Source organism: Crocodylus siamensis, chromosome 4, assembly GCF_052110815.1.
Source record: "Crocodylus siamensis isolate JL-2025a chromosome 4, ASM5211081v1, whole genome shotgun sequence".
NCBI lineage: Eukaryota > Metazoa > Chordata > Crocodylia > Crocodylidae > Crocodylus > Crocodylus siamensis.
The window spans coordinates 151,417,503-151,440,222 of NC_143398.1; the positions used below are offsets into that span (position 1 = coordinate 151,417,503).

The 22,720-nt window shown below is 44.8% G+C and overlaps 1 protein-coding gene across 10 annotated transcripts in view; it reads left to right on the forward strand.

Annotated features, from left to right (window-relative positions):
• The window catches only part of TANC2 (tetratricopeptide repeat, ankyrin repeat and coiled-coil containing 2), a 780,830-nt gene that overhangs the window by 507,122 nt on the left and 250,988 nt on the right, over window positions 1-22,720 (forward strand). For all 10 annotated transcript variants that reach the window (XM_090044146.1, XM_090044147.1, XM_090044150.1 and 7 more), the window contains one exon: window positions 10,954-11,102. In XM_090044146.1, coding sequence (XP_089900272.1) covers window positions 10,954-11,102 — 149 coding nt within the window. The remainder of the gene's footprint in view (window positions 1-10,953; window positions 11,103-22,720) is intronic.

The following is a 22,720-nucleotide window of genomic DNA, read 5'->3' on the forward strand; positions in this document are numbered from 1 at the left end:
TGACTCTAAAAAGTTTGAGAGCCACTGCTCAAAAGGGGCTACTGTAGCTTACTCGCTGACTAATTCTAATAATGCATTTCAACCTAATTCAGGTAGCCCAAAATTCAACAGCCTGCCTGCATAAATGCATCATACTTATATTCAGGGAATTGCACTGGCTTCTCCTTTGCTTCCATGTACTTTCAAAGCACTAATTTTCATCTATACATAGCTTCATGGTTTGGGTCCCAGATACTGTACAAACTGCTTGTCTCCCCATGTACCATTTCAGCAAGAGAAATAAATCAATGCAATCATGCAGACTGCCTTATGTTTGAACATTTTGACCCAAATCCAGTTACTACAGCATACCTCGAGTTGCTTGGATATATGATGGAAAGTGCTTTGGGGGCTTTTGAGTAGACCCATCAAGCTTTAGCAGCTGCCATACCTCTAATTCCTCACTGTACTGTGGTACATATAGACACCTACACAGGTGCACACGTGTGTGCTTTCACAGAAAAACCTGGGTTCATGCTCTCTGTGTAAAATGGACTCTCATACTGCTGAATCACACTAATTCATTAATTATGAACTAAGTTTTCATTTGGATATCCGACAGAACTTTCAAGGCTCTTTACATTTACAGATATGAACACTAAATTTACATATATTTTTTTCTCTCTCCATTCATCCATTCCAAGCCTGCTTTTCAGCAGTGGTGAACACTAACTGACTTCAGCATGAGCAGGAATGCTCGGTAGTTCAGAAAATGAGGCCCTCTTTCTAAATATGTCTCTCACTTAAATCTATCCTAAACACAACACTGGTGAATGAGCTTTTTGTTTGACAGTAAAACAGTCCTATAGAGAAAGGCAAATCCTATAATCAGTTAAAAGCATCTGCTTTCGTAATTTTCACAAGAGAAACTGCCACTTGAAATAACTAAAAAAAGCTTGTCTTCAGTAGTTGGTAGTTGTTTATTCATAGATTCATAGATTGTAAGGCTGGAAGGGACCTCAGAAGATCATCGGGTCCAGCCCCCCGCACCAAGCAGGAAAGATAGTTGGGGTCAGGAGACCTCAGTGAGCTGACCATCCAGTCTCCTCTTGAAGATTTCCAGGGTAGGTGATTGCACCACTTCTGGAAGGAGCTTATTTCAGGAGTTTGTGACCATTACTCAGTAATTTTCTCCAAGGGTGCCCTGGTGAACAGTTGTTCACTGAGCCCTTGATGTATGCCTCTGATGTAGCAGTAAGCTGATATCAAGCCCCTTCTCAGCCTTCTCTTTTTCAGGCTGAAGAGTACCAGATCCCTCAGCCTTTGTCACGCAAGTCTCTGATCATACAGGTGGCTCTTCTCTGGCTTTACCACATCCTTGTTAACGTGCGGCACCCAGAACTGGACGCAGTACTCTAATTGCGGTCTGACCAATGTCAAGTAAAGTGGAAGAATCAGTTCTTCGGTTTTGCTGGAGATTCATCGATTGCTGCATGCCAGGGTATTGTTAGCCCTGCTGGCCACAGCATCGCACTGCTGGCTCATGTTTATACTGTGGTCTGTTGTTACCCCCAGGTCCCTTTCATTTGGAGTGCTGGTCAGGTTGGCATTGCCAAGCCTGTGTGTGTGCAGGGGATTGTTTGTCCCCAGGTGGAGCACTGTACATTTCTTGACATTGAACTTCATCTGGTTCCGGTCCGCCCAACTTGCAAGCCTGTCTAGGTCCGCCTGTATCTGCAGCCTATCTTCAAGCATGACCAATTTATCAGTTTGGGGGTACTGCAATGCATGACATTCTGCAGCCAGGAAGTATAAGGTGGGCTCCCCATGAGGTATTTATTTAATCATTCTCATAAATCAGTATTATCTGTATCCTACTAAAAGCTCTTGTAAACTGCAATAATATGACTGAGAACTTACAAACTTGCTATATGTATCCATGAAATCTATGTTACGACCTTAAGCTGGTTTCTGTAGGAGCAGCAGGCTAATCTAATTATTGAACTCTTATATAGGTTACTATTTCAGCTCTCCATATGAAGAACAACTTTAAAGAAGATTCCCTCTGCCTTAGCTGCAGGCTATGCTTCCCAAGACCCTTTTGAAGGATGTAATTAATCCATACTCAAGAAGAGAAAGATAAGGGATTAAATAAGATGCATTTAATTAAAAGAAAAATACAGATCTAAGAAGATTCCCTTCTGGAAGGGACTTCATAAAATTGCTACCCTTTCACACATCCACTGGCTTTTCTGGCTGGAATGAAATTTCACTCTTATTAGCACCAGAGAATCAGCATAGGCCTGGGAAATAGAGATGGGTTTCATTTTTGATTGCACATTATCAAATGAATAATTATCTACATTTTCATCACACACCCAGACTTTGCCTTTAGCTTTTCCTCAGCAAATGCTGCATTGCGTCTGGGATCAAGAAGATTACTTGGGCAAATGGTAATGAAGAGAAGTAACACTATGAGACTACTTGAAGAAAGAGGGGCCCCAAAATTGAAAAGTTGCTATTTGAAGTCAATAAACACTTTCAAGCACTCTTCAGTGAAACTGCTGAGAAGAGGCAGAAGAGAGGACATCTGCAGGCATGAGGAGGAGGAGGCAGCAGCCTAGAGAGCAGGAAATGCAAGGCCTCAAGGGCATTGCACCAAGAAGGAAGAGAAGAGTCATGGTGGTTAGTGACCCTTCTGTGGGGAGCAGAGGCACCAATTTATTTGGATTTGGAGACTTGGGAGATGTGCTGCCTGTCTCAAGTCCCAATTCAGAACATCCCAGAGTCTGCCAAAGCTCAGCCATCCTTTGGATGTTGGTATGTACCTCTTCCTACTTGTTCATGGAGGCACCAACTATACTGCCAGGAATGACACTGAGCAGATGACAGGTGACAATGAGGCTCTTGGCAGAAGGATTAAAGAGCTTGAAGCACAAGTGGTATTCTCATCAATCCTTCCTGTGGAAGGTAGGGGTCAAGGCAGAGACCATCATATCCTCAAAGTGAGCACATGGCTGAGATGGTGGTGTTGACGTGAAGGCTTTGGCTTCTTCAACAATAGACAGATGTTCTTAGAAGGAGGGCTGCTATCAAGAGACTGGATCCATCCTGATGAGAGCAGGGAAGAGCATCTTTGGATATTGTCTGCCCATCCTAGTAAGGAGGACTTTAAACTAGGTTCCATGAGGAAAAGTGATCAAATCCCTCCAGCAACAGAGGACATAGTCCAGAGGGAAAAGGACTCAAGGAAGCAACTCAACTCTGGGAAAGTGCCAGAGAGCTACAGGATTGTAACAAGTGGCACAAAAGGGAAGTGAGGAAATCAGAATACAAGCTTTGTCTGATGCAGATATACAAATGTGAGAAGTATGAGGAATAAACTAAATGAGCTGGAAGCTGCAGCCTGTGAAAAGAACTCTGATCTGGTTGGCATCATGAAGAGTTGGTGGAGCAGCTGTTATGACTGGAGTATGAACATCAAGGGTTACAGAAGGACAGGGTTGGGAGAAAAGGTGGTGGTGCTTGTTCCCTGGTTCAAGAGAAAGAAGTCTGCAAAGCAGAGTTTATTTGGGTGAAAATGAAAGGTGAAAGATACAGCACTAATATAATAGTGGGGATTTATTATAGGCCACCAAATCAGAAAAAGGAGGTAGATGAGGCAGTCTTCAAGCAGGTGGCAAATCTCTCCAGAAGCTATGGGATCATACTGATGGGAGAATTCAGTTTTCTGTACATCTTCTGGAAGAACAACGTAGCCAAACAAAATGGCAAGCCAATTCCTAACTTGTGTGGAGTACGACTTTCTCTTCCAGCAAGTGGAGGATACAAGTAGGGGATCATCTATCTTGGATCTTGTCCTAGCCAACAGGGAAGAATTGGTGGAGCATGTGAAGGTGATGACAAATTTGGGAGGAATTGATCATGATACAATAGAATTCCAGACCCTAAGATGGCGAAAGTATGAGATAAGCAAAATGAGGAGAGTAGTTTTCAAAAAGATGAATCTCATCTGACTCAAGGAGCTGTGGCATGGTGTCATGGGAGAATAGACTTAAGGATAAAGGAGGGCTTGGAGCTTCTGAAGGTCACAGTATTCAAACCCAACAAGAAACTCTTGTGACATGAATGAAGCACAAGAAGAATAACAAGAGACCAATGTGGCTGCACAAGGAGCTTCTAAAATGCCTCAAATACAAAAGGAAAGCCTACAGGAAATGGAAGAATGGGCAGGTCACCAACAATGCATACCAGGAAATAGCAAGAACCTACAGGGATAAGATCAGGAAGGCAGTGCAGAGGCAGAAAAGGATCTTGGAGTCATCACTGATGCCAAGATGAACATGGGCCGGCAGTGTGGGGATGCAGTCAGGAAGGCCAACCATACCTTGTCGTGCATCCACAGATGCATCTCAAGCATGGCCATGGAGGTGATCCTCCCCCTCTACGCGGCACTGGTCAGGCCACAGCTGGAGTACTGCATCCAGTTCTGGGCGCTGCACTTCAAGAGGGATGTGGACAACATGGAGAGGGTTCAGAGGAGGGCCACTCGCATGATCAGGGGGCAGCAGGGCAGGCCCTGCACGGAGAGGCTCAGGGGCCTGAACCTGTTTAGCCTCCACAAGAGAAGACTGAGGGGGGGTGTAGTGGCCTGTTACAAGCTAGTCAGAGGGGACCAGCAGGCATTGGGGGAGCACCTGTTTCCCTGAGCACCACCAGGCATGACTAGAAACAACAGTCACAAGCTGGCAGAGGGTAGATTCAGATTAGACATCAGGAGGTGCTACTTCACTGTCAGGGCAGCTAGGATCTGGAACCAACTTCCAAGCGAAGTGATCCTGGCTCCTACCTTGGCGGTCTTTAAGACAAGGCTAGACAAACACCTTGCTGGGGTCGTTTGACCCCAGTACTCTTTCCTGCCATGGCAGGGGGTAAGACTTGATGATCTGCTCAGGTCCCTTCTGACCCTACAAACAATGAAACTATGAAGGCAAAGATAAAGAATGAGCTGCATCTAGCAAAGGAGGTTAAGAATGACAAGAAGAGGTTCTATAAGTATGTTGGCCAGAAAAGAAGGACCAAGGAAGCTGTGGTTCCCCTGTTAACAAGCCATTGAGGTGTGGGGGGGTCAGATCTACACAACAGCTACTTTGCTTCAGTCTCCATAAAAAATTAAGCTGCAGCCAGACACCTAATAGGGATCATCTGGATAAGGAAGTGGGGAAAGCTGAGGAATGAGATAACAAAAGAGATGGTCAGAGAGCTTTTGTTGGGTCAGAATGAATTCAGGTCATCAGGGCTGGGTGAACTTCATCCCAGGGTCCTGAAGGAGCTGGTAGAGAAGATCTTGGAAGCCTTGGCAGCAATCTGCATGAAGTCATGGGAGATGGGCCAGGTAACAGAAGACTGGAAAAGGGCCAACATAGTGCCCCTCTTTTAAAAAAAGGCAAGGAAGACCCAAAGTACTACAGACCAGTTAGCCTCACCTAGTACCTGGGAAGTTACTGAAGCATATGCAAAGGAAGGCCATTTACAAGCATCTGGAGAAGGAAAGGCTGATCACAAGCAGCCAGCATGGATTTATAAAAAACAAGTTGTGTCAAACAAACTTGATCTTCTTAGACAGGGTAGCTACTTGGGTGGATAAAGGAGATATAGGAGGTATAGTGTATCTGGACTTCACTGGGGCTTTTAACAAGGTCCCACATGACCTTTTCATAAACAAATTGGAGAAATGTGGGCTAGAGAAAACTACTAGAAGGTGGTTAGATAACTAGCTCAGAAGCCACAAGCAAAGGGTAATTATTAATGGGTCCGCATCAGAATGGCAGGAAGTTTCAAGTGGAGTCCCCCTGGGGTCTGGCCCAGCCTGGTGCTGTTCAATGATTTTTTTTTTGATTTTTTTTTTTATGATTTAGATTCTGGCATAGACAGCTTCTTGAGCAAGTTTGCAGACAACATGAAACTGGGTAGAATTGCGAACACTTTGGAGGATGCAATCACAATTTAAAAGGCTCTCAGGAGGTTGGAAAGTTGGGCTAGAGCCAACAGGATGAAGTTCAATGCGAACAAATGCAAGGTGCTACACCTTGGGAGGAATAATCAGAAACCCAAATACAAAATGGATGACACCTGTCCAGATGGCAGCACTATGGAAAAGGACTTGGGAATCTTGGTAGATCACGGATTCAATATGGATCTGAAGTGTGATGCAGCCGCACAAAAAGCAAATGTGGTTTTGGGCTGCACAAATAGAAGCATTAGGTGCAAGATACTGGAGGTGATAGTGCCTCTCTACATGGCACTGGTTAGCCCTCATCTGGAGTCCTGTGTGCAGTTCTGGGATCCACATTTTAAATAGGATGTGTAGTAGGGTCCAGAGACAGGCAACAAAGATAATAAAGGGCTTGGAAAGCAGGTCATACAAGGAGAGGTTGAAGAAGCTAGGCGTGCTCAACTTGTGGAAAAGGCATTTAAAAAGGGACATGCTAGTAATCTTCAAGTACTTGAAGGGCTACCATAAAGAAGAGGGAAAACACCCTTTCTCTCTTGCTGCAGAGAGGAGGATATGGAGTTGCAGCAGAGTACATTTAGATTGGGTATGTGAAAAAACGTTATTGTTAAAATAGTGAGGCAGTGGACTAAACTGCCTAGGGAAGCTGTGGACTCTCCACTCCTGGAGGTGTTCAAGGAGAGGTTGGACAGCCACTGGTTAGGGATGATATAAGCATAACTATGCCTGTGTTCCACGGTGCTTCTGGGTTTTGCTGTTCTTTTTCTGCTACATGTGTCAGGGTGTTTTTAAGTCTCCCTCAGAGAAGATTTGAGATGCAACTATCAAGGGATGTAAACGGCAACAAAACTCTATTCTACAAGTATGTCAGAAGAGGAAGATCAAGGAAAGTACAGGCAGAGGGCAATCTAATATTTAGTATTGTATGATGTGGTGAAGGCTGAAGTATTTAATGCTTTTTTTACTTCAGTCTTTATGAAGAAGGTTAGTTATCTGATGATGAGGGAACTTGGCAGCAAGGATAGGGAAGGACATAAGCAACCTAGAGTACTGGAAGAACAGGTTAGGGATTACTTAGTGAAGCTGGATATTAAATCAGCAGGGTTGGGCGGGATGGATTCTAGAGTACTGAAGAAGTTGGCTGAGTTAAATTCAGAGCCATTGGCTATTATCTTTGACAACTTGTGGAGGACAGGTGAGGGCCCAGCTTCCTGGAAAAAAGCATATACAGTCTCCATCTCTAATAAATGGAAGAGGGAGAATCCAAAGAATTACACACCAGTCAGTCTAACCTTGACACCTGCAAAGATCATGAAGAGGGTCGTCAAGGAGAATTTTAGTACCTGGAGGAGAACAAGGCAATCAGAAACAGGCAACATGGATTCAAAGCAAGTCATGCCTGACCAACCTGATTTCTTTTTATGACAAGGTAATGGACCCTGTAGGTGTGGGGAGAACAGCATAAGTAATATACCTTGATCCTAACACAAACATTGATGCTGCTTTTTATGATATTCATAAACTAAGGAAATATGGACGAGAAGAAAGTACTGTAAAGTGAATACATAACTAGTTGGATCATCGTGCTCAATGAGGAGTTATCAATGGCTTGATGACCTGCTGGATCTGAGGTATCAAGTAGGATTCCCCTGGGGCGTGTCCTGGTCTGGTATTATTTAACATCTTCACTAAATATTTGGAGGATGGAACTGAGTGCACACTTAGCAAACTTGCAGGTGGTACCAAGTCAGTTGGAGGTGCAGACACTCTAGAGGGTGGAGCTAGGATCCAGAGTGACCTGGATAAACTGAAGAAATGGTCTGAAAGTAAACAAATTAAATTCAGTAAGGACAACGGCAAAGTCCTGTACTGGGGATGGAAGAGTCACATCCACAAATACAGACTGGGGCATGACTCTCTTCTTCAGTTCTACGGGGAAGGACCTGGCAATTACAGTGAACCATAAGGTTGCACATGAGCCAACAGTGTGTAGTTGTTTTAATAAAGGAAGAAAGAAAAAAGCCAATAACATACAGGGCTATATTATTAGGAATGTCACTTGTAAGTCAAGAGAAATGATCCTTCCCCTGAAGGCACTGAGGCCTCACCTGGGGTACAGTGTCCAGTTTTGGCCCCAACTCATCAAGGAAGATTAGACAAATTGGAAAAGGCCTGGCAGAGAGCAACAAAAATGATTTAGACGTCTGGGAAACATGCCTTTCGAGTAATGACTAAAAGAACTGGGATTATTTAACTGAGAAGATAAATTTGATAAGTTTCCAAATACCTGAAGTGTAGTTATATAGAGGTTGCTGGTAGACCATTCTGTGTGGTCATAAGAGACGAGACAAGGACAATGGTCTTAAATTGCAACAAAGGAAATTTGTTTAAATCTTAGGCTTTCTCACTGTGAGGGTGAGAGTGTGGTTAAGCACTGGCACAGATTACTTACTTTATGGAATTTTCACCCTTGGAAGTTTTAAGAGCAGATTAGATGACCAGTTGTCCAGGTTGGTTTAGACAGGGATGATCCTACTCTGAGCAGGCTATTGGTTTGGATCAGGAGTGTCAAACCTGTAACCTGTGGGCTGAATCTGGCCTGCAGAGGTACACTATCTAGCCTACTAGACTACCAGTGGGGTACCGGAAGTTGGAGGTATGTGGTGGTGGTGGCAGAGCATGCGGCAGTGGAGGCAGAGGAGCACATGGTGATGGCTGCAGCAGTGGAATACATAGCTGGGGCTCCCCTGCCACATCCCCCATGCTGGAGTTGTCATTGGAGCTGAAGCTGACAACTCCAGCTCTGGCAAGGGGCATGTTGCAGAACCTAGAGCCACTGCCACATGATCTGCTGCCTCCGCCGCAGCCATGACTGCCACATGATCCGTTGCTGCAGCCACCACTACCGCTGCATGCTCCTCTGTCACCATGTGCTCCATTGCTTTCACTGCCCCATCTTCTGCTGCCTCCACTGCCATGGCATGCTCCACTGCTGCCACCACTGCTTCTTTGTGCTCTGCACTGAATCTGGCAGCCAAGGAGCCACATGGTCCAGATCTGGCCCAGGGCACAAGGTGAATTCTCCTGGGGGCCCTTCAAGCCCCACTATTTTCTATCATTCTATGCATTTCTGATTGTTGTGCTAGTTCAGTGGTTCTCATCAATTTTTATGCACAAGGCATCCCTTGTTAGACTTGAAGTCTGCCTGGAAAATGCCAGCTCCTAGTTTTCACTGATTTTTTGACAATGAAAAAGTAATAGAGCAATTGTTCTGTTGCAGAGCACTCAGAAACCACACAACAGTTCTGGGCGGCTTTTAAACTGTGGGTTCCTATTTGAAATCTTTTGATTATCTTGTAAATCAGGTTTCCACCTCTTAACAGTGCTAACATTGCATGGTATCTTACAACACTCTTGACAGGATCTCAAGGTACCCCAAGGTGCCAAGGCATCCTAATTGAGAATTACTGTGCTGCATAGACCACGTTGCCTCTAGTGTGTCTGACCAGAAGCATGTAGCTTACTATATCAAAATGCTAGTAAGGGTCTGATTGAGACTCGCAAAGAACTTGATCTGAACTTCTAGCCAAACATGCACTGAATAATGGGAAGTCTTTGCATCATATATATAAATATCCACACATCCTTAGGTACAACAGATTGTGATAGAGGGAGAGTATCAATTTTCCATCTACGTTTTAGGTTTTTTGTCAGTTTGAGAGGCCTTTAGTAACATTTTTTTATCCCATGAAATTCTTTCAAATGATTTAGGGTAGTGAAAAGCAGAGCTCTTCTGGGAAATATACAGGAACTGAGACAAATGTATCATACTTCACCCTTATTTTTGTCCATTTTAGCCAGTATTTTTTGTGTCACTTATGCAACGGGCTCCTTCAAAATCGTTATAGCCTATTGTGCAAATATGTAGGGAGAGATATTGAAATGTATTTTTACCTAGCACAATGTCTGAGCACATTCTGAGACGTTATTTCACATGTAAATTCATAATTGGGCAGTTTGAAAAAACAAAAAGTAATTATTTGGCTTGATAGACCATAATAGCATCCTAAGAGCTGTAATGTTTCTTGTGCAGTGTTTTTCCAAGGACAGCAGGTGTGATAACAATCCTTCTCAATTTATTTTTTTGTGAAATGGCTGCACAAAAGAAATTGCATCTTGCAGCAGATAAAAATCTTTGCTTTTAAAATGTTTTGAGAGGGTGAAATATTTTTGCCTGCTAATTTACAAAATGCTGTATAAAGGGGACCCAAGGCTATAAGGGCTAGACTATAATGGGAAGCTTGATTTTGAATGGATGTGATTTGGAATGATTTTTCCTGCTCTGACAGGGCTGAAAATGGGACTGTTATCTTATTCCACCTTCCCTGATGAGCAATAGGTTATGCTTTAAACAAGTTCCTTAATTTTATGCAGTAATGAACTTCAGGTGGTTAGAAGCTTACAAGCATGAGCTTATTGATATTTCTGTTACTTAGTGAGTAGTTAGCAGGAGATCAAAACAGTGCATTTATAGTCATTTAAAGTGGTGTGGGCATGACGTGTGTGTATATAACAAAGAGCAGGAGAGGCAAGGAGGAACATGGTTTCTGGATTGCTGTTTCAGCAAGGTCCTGTTTCTTAGCTAAGCCTACATTGCTTTTCCATTAAACTCAGGGAGAAAACTGACTAAATTGTCTTTTAATATGAGCTATTAAGAATTCCTTCTAATAAGGAGTTGGAGGATAAAGACTAGAACTGACATAAATAGGCTGAAAATCTGAATCAATCAGTGACCAGCAGGTAGTATTGAGTAAGACACAGAAGAAAAGAATGACCCAAAAACTGATCTATCGAAATAGCAGTGTGAAAAGTTATTTGTATTTTGCTGCTGTTCACCCACTGTTTGCATAGACAAGCTTGGCCAATTTCCATCATAATTTGCCTTTTTTCTTTCTGTGTAGGTGAAACAGAACAGGAGCTGGGACCCCCTCCATCCGTAGATGAGGCAGCAAATACACTCATGACTCGCCTGGGCTTCCTCCTTGGAGAGAAAGTCACAGAAGTACAGCCAGGGCCCCAGTACAGCATGGAGGTGCAAGATGAGAATCAGGTATGAGATCTCCTGCATCTTCTGGGATTCGGAGAAGCCATTTTTGGGGGTCTGATTATGACACAGTACAAAATCTTTGTTATGTGGTGTCTTCTTATTTTGTAACTATTATTAATTAGTTGGGGATGAAGCAATGATGGATTAATTGTCTGAAGAAGAGAAAGGTAATATTGTCCCTGTGTTAACTTGTGCATTATCCTTGCACTGTAGCACTATGTATTTCAGGGATTCCTTGATATAGTATGTAACATTTTCTGTCATTTTCCTGTATGAAAAACAAATTTCCTAAGGGACAGCAGCCTCTTTCACCAGATTGGTTAAAAGTGATCAAATAATGTGCATTTCCAGAGCAATTTAAGAAGCAGCCTTTAAAGCACTTGGATTGTATTGCATGAGCCTCACTAATCTCAGGTAGGTAAGTATAGCTACCCTTGTTTTATAGATGTTTACCTGATTTGCTCATGTTTAGATAGTGAGGTGATTCATGTCTGAAAACAGACAAACAAACCAAATCATGATGGCTTTATTCTGGTCATGCCCTTATTAAATTCAAGTCATACTTTTTAGCTATCTGGGGAGCAGAGTGGCATCTGGACACCCACTGTGAGTTAAATTCACTAGGAGTTTTGTCCAAGTAAGGACTTGAGAACACAATTCCCAAGTCGTCTCTCCTAGCCCCTCTCTAAACAAGAGGCTTGCTCCCTGCATCACACTGAGGATGACATCAATACAAGCTGAGGTCACTTGGTGTGGTGGGGTGAGAATGAAAACCAAATGTAGAGAACCTCTTTAGTAAGAAAGGCCCATTGGTTAGTGCCCTACCTTGGGACTCATCACACCCAGATTAATTCCATATTCTGACACAGGTTTCTGTCCAGATTCTGCTCCCCCTATTAAGCATGTAAGTTGACCTAGGTATCTATGTGTCAGGATGATTTTGTTTCATCCTGTTTTAAGTCCCTGAAAACCATTTAATGCAAAAAGTGGGTTGGTCCTCCTCCCACTGCTCACCATGTTTGTGGTCACTCAATCTTAAGGGCCTGATGATGACATCATAACAAAAGTAACTGTATTAATGGATTCTCAGGGGTTTGAACAGGGTGGAACCGAATCACATTTCAGCATCTAAATCCACTTAAATGCGCAACAGGTGGAACAGAATCTGGGCCTCAAGGGCCAAAGTGTTACTTAGATTCCTAATGGACGGAGTAAAACCTGGCTTATAGCATCTGCTTCATGTCCCCACTTATAAAATAACGTGTCACTGCTGCACCTGGGAGTTATTAATATAAATATCATATAGACTCACTTGCTCAGAAACAGTTAATGAGGGCAACATTACTACCAGAGACAAAAATGCTGTAAACATGTATTTTCCTTACTTACTGGCTGAAATTCTTATAGGCTGGTATGTCAATGACTTGCCTTTGAGTGAAAATAAAAAGTCTCTGATAGGTTTAACTTAATAATGAAGTAACAAATGCAGGTGCCCCTCTGAGGTCGAATGGCCATTTTTTTTTATTATTCTCTACTTCATCGAGAAAGACCCCCTTTTCCCTCTTCTGGCTCACTGCAGCTGAAGTTTTCACCAGCTTTTTTAGTCCTTTTTGTTTGCGCTGCCACTGTACAAGAATTGGGTTAAATAGACTATCATTTTAACTATGGAAGTCACTACTGTATTTTAACCCTTCCTGAATTTGGTAAGGTATAAAAAGGAGTTCCTGGCAGCTGCATGAGAAATACTGGTGACAGAGCAGACATGGAGGGAGGAACAGGTAGATGAAACGTGTGGATCATTTGAGATAGGTTGATAGTTGTGTTTGCAGCCAGACTTCTGGATGTCCGAAGGAAAGAGTGACAGCTATAGATTGGCTGTTCCAAAGTGCAGGGAAGTTTTTTTTCTATCCACAGGAGGTGAAGAGGTGAGCTTGCTGTAGCAGTGGTATGGTATGGTATGGTATGGTATGGTAGGAGCTGTTGAAAGGACTTGGCTCAGTTTTACCAAAGAGTACTCTCTATCAGTGTTTTTCAGCAGTCCTATGCTACGTGTGGGCTAAATAGTTAATGTGCTTTACTACTTAGAGCAAAGGAAGTTTATTTTTGTAAAATGTTTATTCTTTAACACATTCATTAAGCTTTTGGTGATTTCATTTACTTTTTGATATAAGTTTGGTTGGCTGCCTTTGAAATGCCCTGTACAGTACATTGTACTAAAAAGTGTATTTTTAACAGGAACTTATTTAAATTGAATACTTCAAAGCAGAGCAGAGGCTTCTACTATAAAGGGATACTTTTGTTGTTGCCGGGTTTTTTTTTTAATTAAAATTCCATCTTTTCTCAAAAGCAAAGAAGGCTTGTGAGAACAAGTGAAAGAAAATATCTGAACAGAAACAGCAGTGACAGTTGCACTCTGAAGCAGATTGATATCTTGGTCTGTGAGTTAATTTCTGCACAAAAAAAGTTTTATAGGCCCTTTGGAATACCATGCATGTATTTGGAGAAGTTACTTAGTTAAATTTGTCCTTTCTGAGCAGTCCTGGCTGTCAGCACCATGTAGTTCCCCAGCATATGCAGTGGAAGTAGGGAAGGGCAGTTTAAGGGCTGTCGCAGAGTTCGATGCCAGTCTTACTCTTCTGCATCTACTGACTATTGTGGGACAAACATTTGTCCCAGCTTGTCCCACTTTTGCTTCTGGTTCCTTGACAGGGGGAATACTTCCCAAAATAAGTCCTCTTCTGTGTAGGATTCTTTTGTGCTGTAGCACACAGCTATGCTCCAGGCCCTACAAGCTGGCCCTCCCGGAGTTAATTCTTCAGCAGCTTTGGGGAAAACACAGAACACTTTATCGACATTGTAGGACATTGTTGGGGTTTGCAAAGCTTAATTCTCCTATTAATCATGTGCTAACATCTGATTGAGACTTTGGCCATTAGTTTGCATTGGAAATCGGTTTTCTTTTTTTTAGATTTTAGATTTTAATTCATTAATTTCTATGGCTTGAGCAGGGGAAGACATGCCTATATAGAAAACGAGGACCAGGGTTTTGCTTGCTCTTCTAAACAGGCTGTGCTCTCTGAAGCGAGAAAATAATTATTTACAATCTCCCCAGTGGTGAGCGGAAATGGAGATAAGGGACAAAGGTGTTTTCACTTAATCTGCCCCAATCTATAAATCTAGCACATTGTGATTCCAATAATGTTCTTTACTTTGAATGTATCAAGGGGCACACTTTCTAATCAAATGGCTAGGAAATTGCATATTTTTAGTGCTGTTTCTTTCCTAAGCATGCTTTCCTTAATGAGAGAATAAAACCTTTATCTCTTATTCTTCAAAACATTGCTTTCCCCTTATTGACTGCCAGTAAAGCACAAATGAAAATGTGACTATGGTACTGCAGTTCAGTTTTTCAAAAGCTCATGTCAAAATTTAACATTATACTGTTAATGCTGAAAACAAAAAATGGCCTATAAGTGGGAATGTATTTTTAACGCTGACATAGAGGAACACATGATGATTATATTACAATGTCAATAGAAAAATCTGGGTTGTAATCCATATAAAACAATGCAAAGTAACATATTGAGGTTCTGGAGATTTCCATTTGCTAAGCATTTTGTTCTTAATTAGCAGCATTAATAGCATTATGAATGAAAAACTTGATAAGAACATTGCTTGTCAATACTTCTGGCACTTTATGAAACAATAATGTGGTAGCCAGAGGGGTGTAAGCTGGGGGTTTTGTGGGTGATGTATTTTATTGGACCAACTGTAAGTTTGCATTTGAAAGGTTGTCCAACTCTGTAGCCCCTAGCAGATGTTTCGCTTAAGACATGATTAGTCTCTTAATTTTGTCTTACATGATGACCCCACCACATGTTTGGCAATTAATGGTGCCACAAAAATGTTATACACAAAATGCATAATATTTTTGTGGCTGTTTTCCATCACACCTTAAAATGAACATTTGGCAGCACTGGAGTCTCCAAACCTGGAATGGTTAATTGTCAGATGAAACTGGGACTACACTGGGGCTGCAGCTAGCCCCAGGATGGTCCCCAGCAGCTAACAAGCAGGTAGCTCTGGGACCATACTGAGGCTCAAACCAGCCCTGGGGCAGGCCCTGGGAGCCAGGCGACAGTCAGCTGATTTTTGGGTACCTGGCTTTTAGTTTTCAGCAAGGGAAGCCCAGGATCATGATCTTGGATTCTCCCTGCACTGGCAAGTAGGGTGTGAATGGAAACTGATCCCCGATCCCAAAATTACATGTCCTACCATGGATGTGTGGCATAGCAGGAGGCACAGTTGTTGAGATCGGGGATCAGATCCCCTTGTGCCTTTAAATGAATCAGTCAGCAGCCTAGCTTAGCAATGCAGTTGGTTCAGTAAATGATATCACCCATAAAAAGTCTTGCCTCTCAATAATATTCATTGTTAGTACTACTACTACTACTACTACTAATATGATATTTATATGCATCTCTTCATTCTGAGTGATCCAAAGGTGACATTTATGCGTGACATTGTTTCAGCTAGGTAGGACTGTAGCAGGGATGGGCAATTATTAGGGCTGAAGGGCCACTTAATGAGAGCTTGAGGAGCACACACACACGTGCATGTGTGCTCCCTGCAACTCTTCCTGCACCCCCTCCCCGAGTCCCCAACATGTGGCTGCGTCATCTAGGAGCCATTCCAGCTGCTCCAGCTGCACCCACAGATACCCCACGCTTCCTAGCCCTCTTCCCTCTGCACTCTCTCCCTGCCAGCAGGAAGAAGCCTACCCGAGCTTTGAGTCTCACTAGGGGCTGGGCTCTCTGGTCAGTGAACGGCCACAGGGTTGGAGCTGAGCACAAATAGCTTCAGCAGGAAGAAGCCTGGCCAGGAGTCAGTGCCCCCTGCCTTAAAGCGTACACAGGGGGCAGGGCACGGTGGGCTAGGATGGGGTGGGGAGTGGCTGCTTGGCCTCTGGAGAAGGACGAGGGGCACCAAAAGCCAGAGCAGCTGTGGGCCACATAGAGTTCTCCTTCAGAGGAACAGCCACAAGCTAGATAGAATCATTTGGTGGGCCGGATCTGTCCTGTGGCCATATTTTATCTACCCCGGACTATAGATTAGGATTATAGGATTATAAAAGTGGGTTGATGGGTTTGTCTGGGTGATTGTCATATTTGTAATTTCACTAATGTATTCCTTCAATTTTAGGATATTACAGGCTTATACTGAAATCAGTGTGTTTACACTGGTGGAAAGCTAGTCCAATACAGGAATGACTTGGGGCCCAAACTTCTACAATTTACAGAGTCCTGACTTGTTCAGGATGTTCTATTTTCCCTCAAATGACTGATTGCCTTCTGAGTGAGCAAGAATTTTCACAAGCCACAGTGTGTTGTGTGAGATATAAACAGCTTCCATCTAGCTACACATGGGATCTTTCGTCTTATTTAGAAGCCAGTTACTCTTTCACATATCCTATTTATTAGGGCTGTGTGAGTCTTCGGGTGCTGATTTGATTTAGAGGAGATTCGGCCCAATTTGGTGGCCGAACCTCGGAACCTGAATTGAATCGGGGACCGATTAAAAGGTCCAAATCAATTTGAAGCTCTCCAAATCAATTTGGAAAAGATTTGGAGAGCTTTGGTGATTCAGGCAGTCCCCACCTGCTGCAGCAGGGAGCTGGACCCGGACTCCAAGCTGGTAAGTAGGGGCCGGGGGAAGGGGGGCTGGAGGATGGGAAAGGGGAGCATGGGGGATGCCCACCAGGCCTCATCCCCTCCCTGCTTCCCCAGCCCCCTCATGGCTGCCCTGCCCATCCCAGCTCTGGGCCCTTTTAAAAAAAAGCCTTGACTCACTGGCTGCTGCCCGACCGGGGGGGGGATCCCCACTGCCCCCCACTGTCCCATGCTGCATGGGGCGCTGTGCCACGAGTCCCCCAACCCCCGCCTGCTCCCCCAGTCTCCCCATGGCTGCCCCACCTGCCCCAGCTTCAGCCCTTTAAGAAAAAAACAAAAAAAACCCTGAACTCACTGCTTGTGCAAACCCCCCTGTGGGGCAGTGGGGGGCAGTGGGGATCGCCCCCCCACACACACCTGGCAGTACCCGGCGAGTCAGGGTTTGTTTGTTTTTTTTAAAGAGCTTGGAGCTGGGGCAGGCAGTGCAGCCATTGAGAGTGGGTGGGGAATGGGGCCTGTATGATTCGGAGAGTCAACTAATTCAGCAGCAGCTGAATCTCCGAATCATAGAAGTAGGGTCGGAAGGGACCTTGTAGATCTTCAAGTCTGACCCCCTGCCTGGGTGGGAGAAAAACTGGGCTCAAATGACTCCAGCCAGGTAGGCGTCAAGCCTCCCCTTAAAGACCCTCAGGGTAGGAGCCAGCACCACTTCCCTTGGAAGTTGGTTCCAGATCCTAGCCACTCTGACTGTGAAGTAGTTCTTATGGATGTCTAATCTAAACCTCCTCTCCAACAACTTGTTGCCGTTATTCCTTGTTATGCCAGGGGGTGCAGTCGATTCGGGACAATGATTAGAATCACCGAATTGAATCACTGTCCCCCAAATCGGCCCAATCTGAATCCTGAAGTGAATACTAGCTGCTTCACACAGGCTTACTACATATAAACTGTCAGTCTTAATCAGTTTTCAAGCTTTATGCCAGCAAAGAAAATGTTAACCTTTCAAAAATGCCTGTAGTTTGCAAGCACTGCACTTCCATACTGAGTTTTCCCAGCAATGCTGAGTTAAAATGATACTTTAAAAATGTCGTGAATTTTATATAACTGCTATAAAAATATTAATTGTAGAACAAACAGCTCTATTAAAATTAATTCTTACTGTGATTTCCTCTACACCAATATCATTTTACCTGATGGCAAGAGATTATTATGCAGGGGGCTAAACATTTTAATCGGACAACAGATACAATTGCAAGAAGAACATGGTAACAGCAGTGCAACTAAGCTTTTAGGAAATGAGAAGAAACTTTCTCTTCTTGTAATGGTTCTCTTCTAAACGTGGTTTGAGGGAACCAGTCTGTTCAGAGGATATCAACAGTGCTGAGCTACTGAGTAGATTTGGTGCATTGTAAGCAAAACTACATGGTCCATTGAGTCTCCAAGCTACACAGGAGAGCTCAGTGATTCAGTGGATCAAGTATGGAAACTTTACCTTGAGCACTATGATTGATGGTCAGTATACAAAGAAAATGACATTGGTTTGCTGCTCTCATCTCTGGCAACCAATGTGTTTGTAGAGGCAAGTTTATAAACATTAAATATGCATGAGACAAGGATTTCTTAGGATGATATCTTTTATTGGACTAACTGTGTAGTTTGGATATTAGACTTATCCCAGCTACATAATTGGTCCTATAAAAGATAGCACCCTACGAAATCTTTGCCTCACACATAATTTTTGGAACATCATAGCTACAAAATCACTTTCATACTATCGTAAGCGTTAAATAGGCACTTCAGTGAAAATGTACCCATAAGTATACATATAATGCACAGTGAGGTTGATAGGCATTATAGTGGTGGGGGAGGAGTTGAGGTGCTGGCTTCCCTTTAACAACTGAAATGTGTATGAGCACTACTGGAACTTAAATCAGGAATTATTCCTGCAGGGATACTGAAGATATTGAGTTTGTTTTTAGTGCAGGTTGTGCAGATTCAGTTTTTGGAAGAGGCTTAAAAGTTAGCTTTTTTAACTTAATTCTAGAAAAATGCTAACAGCAGTTATGTGCATGGTCTGATGTACAGTACTATGTAACTTTTAATAAGTAACTACATTTGATGGATAAAATCACTTTAACTTGGTTATGGGCCACGTATCTCCTCCCCAACCAGGTGTACCTCAGTAACTGCACTGTGTGCACCTACATGTGCAATTAATTAGAAGCAATAAACTCCAGACCAGTTTGATCCAGAGTAAAGTCCCATGCACAGCATCTACAAGTGCGCCCAGGACAACAGCAATTAGAGCTGGGGTGGAGCAGTTTACTCCAGAACCGGGGCAACAGGGGGTCAGCCTGGGGCTTCAGGTGGCAGTGTCAGGTGATAGAGGGGCTGGCTGGGGCACAAGGGTGCTAAAAATGCAGAGCCGTGTGGCTAGGCAGCAGACAGGAGTGTGACCCCTGCTGACTGGGCACAATTTATGCACAGTCAGTGTCTGCACATGCATTTAACTGCAGTTTATACCCTGGCATAAAATAGTACTGTCCCTGACAGAACTATCTTATGGCAGCATTAATTAATTTACTGTAGCCTAATACCATGACACATGTAGACAGTGACACTTTACTCTGCAGCTAATTAGTCTAGTCTGCAGTTAAGCACATGTGTAGATGTGGCCACTGTGTGACATTTTTGTATCCAAATATAGGCAGCCCCCACTTAATGCTCTTAACTGGTTCTGGGAAAACAGAGCATTAAGCAGAACCACGCTAAGCGAAACCTATTTCCCCATAGGCATTAATGTAAATAGAAATAATTGGTTACTGCTGCTTGTTGTAGCTTTTCACCATCACTGCCACCTCTTCCCACCCCTCCGCCTGCCTGCTGGCTGCTCTGGCCCCACATGCCAGCCCACGCCCCACACTCCTGCTGGCTCTTTCACCACAGGGCCCCTCACTCACTGCTTCTTGCCGCTGCCACTTCTTCCCACCCTGCTGCCTGCCAGCCGCTCCAGCACCATGTGCCAGCCCAGGCCCTGTGTTCCTGTTGCCCTACCCTGGGCCTCTGCCACCACTGGCAGGAGCTCTGCACTCATGTCTGCCTCCCGCACTTGCTGCTTTTTGCCACTGCCGCTTCTCCCCACCTGCCAGCCACTCTGGACCCATGTGCCAGCCCAGGCCCCCCACTCCAGCTGCCCTGCCCTGGGCTCCTGCTGGCCCTGACCGCCCACTCACTGCCACTCACCACTTCTTGCCGCCATTGCTGCTTCACTGAGCGCTATAACGAAACTGGCTCAGCGTGAAGTGAAATCAGGTATGATTTTTAAGTAAGCGCTATAGCGAAATAGCGCTAAGTGAAACCGCGTTAAGCGAGGGTTGCCTGTTGCGTAGGATGGGATAGAACCAAGTTAATCTGTATCTCTAGAAGCAGGTATCCTTTTTTGTTAGGGAAATATACACATCATCTGTGTGTTCTATAGCCTAGGAGTAGATGGAAGATTTCATTTTTACCCCTGGGAACCTTATGCTTCTTTTATTACTTCAACAAAAATCTCTGTTCATAGTATTGCGTCATTAAGTCTGCTGGGATTCCTTTGTACCAGGATTCCCTTACAAGGATCTCATAGGTCCTTTTGATGATTACTGTTTTAAAATGCAAATCTATTTTCTGGTGTCACATTTTTAACTTGTCCTACCTTTTAAGGGAAATACATTGCTACTGTAACATCTGAAAACTCTGCACCTGTTGTGGAAACCATTTCTACTGGAGAAAGGATTTCCTTCATTAAGATGTGCAACGTGGCACTTCTTTCACTAGGGCACAAAAGAGCATTGTTATTTTTCTTGAATGAAAGAAGCCATTACAAAACAACACAGAAATTGCAAAAGGCCAGCTAAGACTGCTGACCCGATAGAAATGATGCAGAGATCTTTATAAGATTTCCTGTATGCATTATTTCTTGCAATAAGCATTAAAATAAAGGTGAGCTAATGCAGTATGTTTGTCACCAGGAACTCTGGTCATATTGAAAAGTAAAAACATTTTACCTTAAGTCTCCCAGGTAATACTGATACATTGGGGAGGGGGTTGTTTTCTGTTTAGCACAGGGGCGGGCAGTTGTTGCAGGTGGAGGGCCACTTAAGTTTTGGCGAGCTGTCGGGGGCCGCATAAGTAGTTTTGGCACCCAAACCCTGACCTTTGCCACCAGAAGTCCCTCCCTTTGTCCTCTTGGGAAGGGGGGGTTACTATCTTAGAACCAGAAAAAAAACAAATCATACACTAGAAGTCAAACACCTACTATATTTTAATTTTATTACAAAAAGTATTTGTCATGACTTGTGATTGTGTACTGTATATAGAAGGGATTGTATAATAACTCAAAAATAAAGTGTCACTCTTTTATATTCTGTGTGAGCGTGGGAGTGTGGGGGGCTTGTGAGAGGATGTGGCTGTGTTGGGGGGCATAGGATATGTTGGAGTGTATGTATATGTTGGTGGAAATTGTGGGGGCAGGGAGTGGGTGTGTGTGGGGTAAGGGAGGGTGAGGAGTGTAGAGACCCCCCACACACTTCCCCCGTGGTGTGCAGCAGCAGCAGACAGGGAGGTCAGGGTGCTCGTGCCTGGTGCAGGCACGGCTCCAGCCACTACTGCACGGGGGGAGGGAGTGGAGCCTGCCCTATTGCCAGGGCTCCACGCTGCACGCCTACAGCTCCAGCACTCACAGCAGGGGAAGTCCTGCACTGGAGCCTGCTGCTTCCCCTGCTCCCTGCTGCACAGGTCGCTGTAGTCTTCTGGGAGTGAAGGGAGCCCTGCCTCCTGTTTTCCTGCAAAGTCCAGTGCGGGGCTTCCCTACTGTCAGTGTGAAACTGGAGGCGCCCAATGCAGAGCCCCTGCAATAAAGGGGGCCAGTGCTGTGCTGTGAGTGAGGAGCACACCCCCGCGTAGCCTGCCCTGCTGCTTCTATCACAGGGGCTCTGTGCTGCGTGGCTACAGCTCCACACTCACAGTGGGGAAGGCCCATGCTGGACTCTACAGGGAAACGAGCCGGGGCTCCCTCCGCTCCTGGCAGAGTGCAGGGACCTGCACAGCAGGGAGCGGAGGAAGCAACAGCCTCTAGTGCAGGGCTTTCCCTGTAGCAAGTGTTGGAGCAGCAGGTGCGCGGTGTGGAGCCCCAGCGATAGGGCAGGCTCCGCTCCCTCCTCCTGCACAGTGCTGGCCAGAGCCGCACACTACCAGGCTTCTGCACCAGGCATGAAGGCCCTGACCTCTCCCGATCTGCTGCTGCTGCTAGCAGCTGGGGCTGCATGCCATGGGGGGAGTAAGTGGAGAGTCCCTACACTCCTACACCTTGTCCAGCTGAGCTCCAGACTCCCACTGCCCCTCTGGGTGCAGGCTCCATGCTGTGCTCCCGCTTCTGCCCACCTTCAACTCCACCCCCCCCACCAGCCCCACTGCTTCCCTACCTGCTGCCCCAAGCGAGCAGGTTCTGGCTGCAGCAGGAGCCCTGCCTGGAAGCTGCTGGCTGGGCAGAGCCCTTTCACCCATGAGGGTGGGAGTGAGACCTAGTAGGGTATGTTGGGGGTTGTACATGTGGGCACCTCACTCCCACCCTCATGGGTGGAAGGGCTGGTTTGGGTGCAATTCATCGGGGGGGTGCTGCAGGCCGCAGGAAAGTGCCTGGCGGGCCGGATGTGGCCTGCAGGCCGTATTTTGCCCACCCCTGGTTTAGCACAGCTGCATACTAACTGGGCACGCCTACACATCCCATTAATGCACAGTGATAAACTCTGGAGCTTATTGCTTCAGAGTTTATGGCTCCTGAGAAGCTCCTGGGCATGCTGTTTACACAGGCATGTGGACTGCAGCCCACTGAGCTAGATTGGAGCAGCCCCAGCTGGCAGGAGGTCCAGGGGGTCAGCCTGCCAGCCCAGGGCCAATCCAGCTGGGCTCACT